The sequence below is a fragment of the Eurytemora carolleeae genome, unplaced genomic scaffold (genome assembly GCF_000591075.1).
Source record: "Eurytemora carolleeae unplaced genomic scaffold, Eaff_2.0 scaffold769, whole genome shotgun sequence".
NCBI classification, from domain to species: Eukaryota; Metazoa; Arthropoda; class Copepoda; order Calanoida; family Temoridae; genus Eurytemora; species Eurytemora carolleeae.
The window spans coordinates 149,598-156,184 of NW_019397622.1; the positions used below are offsets into that span (position 1 = coordinate 149,598).

Below are 6,587 nucleotides of genomic sequence, written 5' to 3' on the forward strand. Positions count from 1 at the left end.
GGGGGGGGAGGGTATTATTCTTTGAAAGAGTAGTGAAATAGTTTGAAACTTTTTATAATAATTATAATTTCATCAATCAAAATTAAGACTAATGTTTTCTTTAATTTAAGCTGCTGACCACCTGGCTGAGATTGGAAAGCAAATCGGCAGAGGAAGTGATTGGAATGATCTTGACTGCAAACGAAGAAAATGCTCTGCACTTGTGGAAAATTGTGTGGCTTCCTCTTTAAAAGAAGAGTTAAGCTTGAAACTTGCAACCACAAAATACTCTATTCTGTTGGATGAATCCACAGATGTAAACACCATGAACATTCTGACGGTCTCTGTGAGGTATGATCTAATTAATAAATGCACTTATGAATGAAATTATGATTAATTAATTAATGAACCAATAAACCTATGTTTAGTAGAGAAAAGTTGTAGGTTTAAACAAAATATGCGCATGCAATACTATACAATTCATATTTCATATGAATTGCATTTAGATACTATTGCACAGAAGAAGAACGCATAGTGGATGATTTTTTGGACAGCGTGCCTGTTGTCCACACTACTGGGGAAGATTTTTGGACTGCCCTAGAGAAGATTATTACTGTTGACTTTAAGATCAGTTTTAAAAATTGTATCGGAATCGGATCAGACGGAGCATCAAATATGGTCGGGTGCCATAACAGTCTATGGACAAGATTTAAAGTTGCTGCTCCGCAGGCTCTACAGCTTAAATGCATTAGTCATTCTTATGACTTGTGTGTTCGTAAAGCTATGGAACATCCTGGCTCAATGCCATCTTCACTCAGTAAATTGCTTCATGCCATTCCAAGGAATCAGTTTCATTTGCCATACAACTTTTGCCATAATTACACTTTCCATAATATGTGAACCATAATTAATTAATCTTGCCTTAATTGAACTTGCCATTTTTACAATTAATTATGATTGCAATATTTTTTAATTAAAATAATTTTTTTTTGAAACTGAAGCATTTCAAGGTGGTTTGGCTCCAGCTCAATCAGACAACATAATTTTGAAAAAATATCTTTCGTCATTAATCAAGACAACATCAATTCCCGGGAACCTTTCCAAAAGTTTGACGAGACACGCTGGTTGGCCCGAGCTAAGGTACAGGAATATATAATTTTAAAATCTTGGAAAAAATTAGGAACATTAGGAATTGAGTTTTTGCCACAAACTCTAATTTTTCAATCCACAATCTTGGCAAACTGAGTGTGCAAACCTTTGATATTTCTAACTTAGATTATTTGATTGAACAGAATTCAAGGTTTAAATATCTAAGGTCTACTACTTTTGGTTGCAAAGATATAGTGATTAGGAATCATAGTTTGTGGCAAAGACTCAATTCATTTGTTTATTTTCTGTAAATATTAAAACAAATCAAATATCTGGGTATTACTTAATGTTTTTAAAGAGGGGGAATGATTTTTAAATAAAATAGACATCCCTGCAAAGGTAGTAAATGGAATTCTAATTGCTTACTGGGAACTGGTAGCTTACTTCGAAGCTGTAGAAGAGGGAGAAGCAAACACAGTTACCAAGTATGATGCAAACGAGATCCTGAGTCTTCTAAAGGTAAAATAAAATAATAAATTTTTTGACTGAATTTGCAATATTTTAAATGAAATATTTCGTAAATTTGAAAAAATAAAGAAATTTAAAAAAGTTTTTTTATTTTCTTTAGGACAAGAGACACTTCTTATTCCTCACTTTCCTTGCTCCTGTTGTTGCAGAATTTGAGAAGATTAATGCTTACTTCCAGGTTATTATTATTATAATTATTATTAAGATATATATGTATNGTCGATTATGGAGTTAAATTCACAAGAGAGTGTGCAAAGTATTATGATGAATTGAATAATTCAACCTTGCCTGGAGTTGACAGGTATAGATTTGAATAAAAAAGAATTTACTTTTGATAAAATATCTTCTTGGCTGAGTATTCTTAATTTCTATACTTTTCAGCTCTGAAAATGCTAGAGAACAGGTTTCACAGGTGAAGAGAATATGCTTCACGTTCCTTGAGGTCGCACTTCAAGAACTCGACAAGAGAATTCCATCTAACTGGAAAACCTTTACTAGAATGAACTCCCTCACCCCGGAGAAGGTGTTATCCTCCGACCGGTGCCCATTCTCCTCCCTCCCCTTCTTGGAGTTCTGTGAGGAGAAACTTGAAGATATTGAGTCACAATACAGGCGTGTAAACCAAGTGGACTGGTTATCCTATGAACCATTTAATGGAAAGATCCCTGATCCTGTTGGTTTCTATGGAATTGTTAGAAACTACTGTGTATCTGGAGAGTATGTCTTTCGAGAATTGGCTGATTTTGTTCTCAGTGTATATTCTTTACCACTTTCAAATGCTTTTACTGAACGCATGTTCTCTATGATCTCATTTGTCAAGAACAAATGGCATAATCGGCTTTCCAATGCAACTGTAAACTCAATCATTAGATTGAAATGTCATCTTTACAGCCGAAATGTCTGTTGCTCCACTTTTAAGATAACTCCTAAGATGATTGAGCGTCACAACCAATATATGTATTCCTTTAGGAGCTGTCCCAATGATCTTGAAACAGACAACAAGGATGATGCCGATGAAGATTTAGATCATCTTTTAGATGATATCAATTTATCCTTGAAATGATCTACCATTTTTTGTTTCAGACTTTGACGTTTGCACAAAATGGAGCCAGAACTGCAGTTGAAGAGTTTGAAAACAGTATAATAAGGCATAATAAGACTATAAGTGACCTTGCCATAAGTAACATAGAAACGTTAAACAGTGACATAGAACCATTAAACAGTGACATAGACACGTTAAACAGTGACATAGAAACATTATTTTTAAAATTCGGTGTTGGTGATGGACCAAACCTCTATAGAGTAAGAAAAGTAGATGTTAGTTCCACATTATTTCAAATATATTTCGGTCTGGGTTGACTCTCGTCAGTTCTTGAGATTGTTTCTGTCACAAAGATTAAAAACAAGAGTTATCAAGATAAGATATATGTATTGCCAACAATACATATAAGGAACTCTACAAAGGAATTTACACTCTTGATTGAAGTAAACTGCTTTTTAAAAATATTTTTCAAACCATTTATATTTTCTTATAAACTTTTATAACAAAAAAACAGGAAAACTATTTAAATATTCACTTATACTCAAATATACTTAAAATAACAATTATTCAAAAATCCTTTGAACTTATTTACATTCTTTCATTCATGTATCCATCCATCCTTTCATTCATCCTTCCTTTCATCCTTCCTTCCTTTCATCCTTCCTTTCATTCATCCTTCTTTCTATCTCTCCTTTCATTCATATCGCAAACTCCAATTTTCTAACCCCTATATCATTGAAACCTGATTGTTAAAACCTTTCATATTATAAACTTTGATTAATTGATCTAGCTAATAAATATATTATATCTATCTATCTATTTATCTATCTGTCTTTCTATCTATCTAACCATATATCTGTCTATAAGTCTACTAGTCTATTTATCTATCTGTCTTTCTATCTATCTAACTATATATCTGTTTATCTGTTTATCTAGCTATAAGTCTACTAGTCTATCTATCAATATGTCTATATATATATCTATATGTCTATCTACATGTCTATATATCTATCTATCTGTTTATCTATTGGTCTATATATCCATCTAGCTCTGAAAAATGATATATTAATAAAATAATTATTTTAGTGGAATAATGTTGTGCGAGTCTATGGTTGCAGATTACTGGTCCACTTCTAAAGCCTTCCTAAAAGAACTCACATACCACTGTCTGTTTGACTGTCCAAGAACAGATGAAGAGTATAATAACCTAATATGGTTGGCCGGGCTTATCTCAATTCATGACTTCTGTCTGGATCGTAATGGATTTACCAGTCTGAACATTCTTCCAACATTTTTGAAACAACTTTCTTTGGCTGTAAAGATCCAACGGTAACAATCTTTATTATTCATTTATTTGTTTATTGATGCATAGACATTGTTAAATATTCTAAGCTTAAAACTGTTTATGCATTCATTGATTTTGTTTGTTTAAGGGAGGATAGATGTATATCTATGAAAAGAGATCAAATGAAATACATGTCTGACAAAGTGGAGGAGTTGGTTAACTATATCAAAAAAACTGGAGAATATGCAATTGTAACCAAGAACCCAAAAGTAACTGTTGAAAATGTTAAAAGAAACATCCTCAATCAAAGTACAAAAGAAGACATTGCAGCAATGGTTAATGCATATTGGACATCTGATTTCAAGAAACTGTTGAAGAATAATAAACTTTGGGGCACGTGTCTCTTCTGTCAAAAAGGTTTTAATCGAGCCCATGTTGCACAAAAACACATATTACAAGTGGAGTGTCCTATATTAAGAAATCAACTGGAGAAGCATCCAGAACAAGAAGAAGACCAGGAAGCAGCAAATAAAGAAGAAGTTAATGATGGAGAGAACCAGGTGGAAATTGCTGAAGAAGAAGAAGAAACAAGACGAGAACCTGAGAAACATTTCTCAGAGGAAATTGGTGAAGAAAAAGAAGCTCAAATCCCGGATTGGCCCCGAGAGGAGGAAGTGGAAATGACAAGGTTCAACTTTAGAAGAAGGGAAAGTACTATTTATGATTGTGTACCTAGTGATAGTGAAGAAGACCTTTCTTCAGGAGAGGATTCAGACATATTTGATCCAAAAGGAGAAGAAGAAACTGACTTTGAGGATACAATTCTAACCAACAAAGACTTAAATACACCTCAGAAGCGGAGAAATGATAGCTCTGATGATGAAATGATTCCTGGGTCACCAATTTACCTAAGCCCACATGTGGCAGGATCAAGATCATCCACGTATTTTGAACCTTCTCTGAAGAAGCTGAAGGAGCTAGATCCCCTTCAGAATGCTTCAGCAGTGTCAAATTCACTGCACTTAAAGCCCCAAGAGCAGATTGATACAGAAGAACCAGCCAAAAAGAAAATACAAAATACAAAGACTGCAACAGTCTCCAATTCTTTGCAACAATTAGCACAGGAGGAGCTGGTATCAAACCAGAATGTCTCCGAAACATCAGATAAGGATAATCCAGACCATTTTTCACAGCCAACAGACCTGGAGAAGCTGTCGTCAAGTCGGATTGTACAAGAGAAGGAAGACCAGTATTTACAGCCACTAGAGATTGTACAAGATACATCAGAAAAAGAGAAGGAAAAGGCAAGTTATAATATTTTTTACAGTGAAGTAAGAATGTGGCAGACCTTTGATATTTCAAGTTTTTATCATAATATTTCAAGTTCTCTGCTTAAAACAGGACAAGGTTGATGCTTCATATATGTTGAATTTACTTTTACTTAATGGGAAGAGGTGCGTGATATGTAAACCAAATGTTAAAATTAAATACTTAAATCATTTATTCTTTGCAGTTTTTTTCTGTACTTGGACTACGAAAGCTATCAGCCCCCGCCAGAGTTTACCCATGTTTGGTAAGTGTTTTACCGAATTAATTTCATTAATTAACTATTAATTAATCTTTATAATGGTTACAGATTCCTGAGAAGCAAAAATTCTTTAAGAATGTGAATCCAACAAATGTAATCTTTCCTTGAATCTTTTGAAGAACTCTTGGTAAACATTGGCGTCTGCGTACGCGGTTGTACAAGAAATTAAAGTATACAAACAGAGTTAACTTGTCTTTACTGTTTTCATTAAATAAACTCTAGCAGACATAATAATACTATGACTTTTGAAATCAGGTACTACAATGCTAATTTATAGCAAAAATGATATCGAATTTGTCGCTGAATTCCCATGTTTATTGGGACACCCTGTACTTAATAAGTTGATATTCCACCTGTTTAATTTTAAACATTGTATTTTTGTTTTTTTTTCTATTGTTTAAATCCCAGGTTCAGGGCCATATTAAAGCATGTTTTAGTATTTTTTCTGATTTTTAGCGTCTTTCATCTTGTAAATTTAATTCTTAGAAGACGATATTTAAACATGAAAGACGACCTTTGTTAAAATGTTGAAAAATAACGTTTTGGGGAAGACGACCTTGTCTTTTCTCTTACTGTTAGAAAGCTGAAAAAGAACTAAACTTTTATTACAGTTGGACCAATAAAACTAAGAACAAGGAAGACGACATTATGCTAAAAATAATTATTTTAGATATTCCAATGAATATGAAGCATAACAATTATACACTATACAGACCCATTTCATTTAATATCGTCAAATAAACATACGATTTCTTTAATGTCGTCTTCATATTCCTTAATTGGGTCCACTACAGGGAGTAAGGAATAGAAGGGAGATATAACTGACGCGGTTCGCCCTACCATATGATTATACATGCTTTGCAGACGGTACTACATTTGAATATGAAATATTTGTCTGATGTACATTTACTGCGTATACAAAAACCTATTCTGAATATTTCATATACAAATGGAGTACCCGTCAGCAAAGCATGTATAATCATATGGTAGGGCGAACCGCGTCAGTTATATCTCCCTTCTATTCCTTACTCCCTGGTCCACTATGCATTATGTTCAATTAAACGTCTTAAATTAAA

At 33.4% G+C, this 6,587-nt stretch overlaps 2 protein-coding genes across 2 annotated transcripts; both read left to right on the top strand.

The window, feature by feature from the left end:
- Positions 1-110: 110 nt before the first annotated feature.
- Positions 111-2,659, top strand: LOC111715229 (SCAN domain-containing protein 3; the record flags this gene model as incomplete). The annotated part of the gene is given in 7 exon segments (XM_023490534.1): positions 111-330; positions 486-821; positions 990-1,119; positions 1,468-1,587; positions 1,697-1,809; positions 1,978-2,313; positions 2,566-2,659. Coding segments are annotated over 7 exon segments (1,155 nt in total).
- On the top strand, positions 1,807-5,517 carry LOC111715230 (DNA ligase 1-like). The gene is made up of 5 exons (XM_023490535.1): positions 1,807-1,897; positions 1,978-2,898; positions 3,725-3,967; positions 4,072-5,227; positions 5,437-5,517. Exons 2-5 carry the CDS (start codon positions 2,879-2,881, stop codon positions 5,515-5,517), a joined length of 1,500 nt encoding a protein of 499 aa, XP_023346303.1. The 5' UTR covers positions 1,807-1,897; positions 1,978-2,878.
- Positions 5,518-6,587: the final 1,070 nt, after the last annotated feature.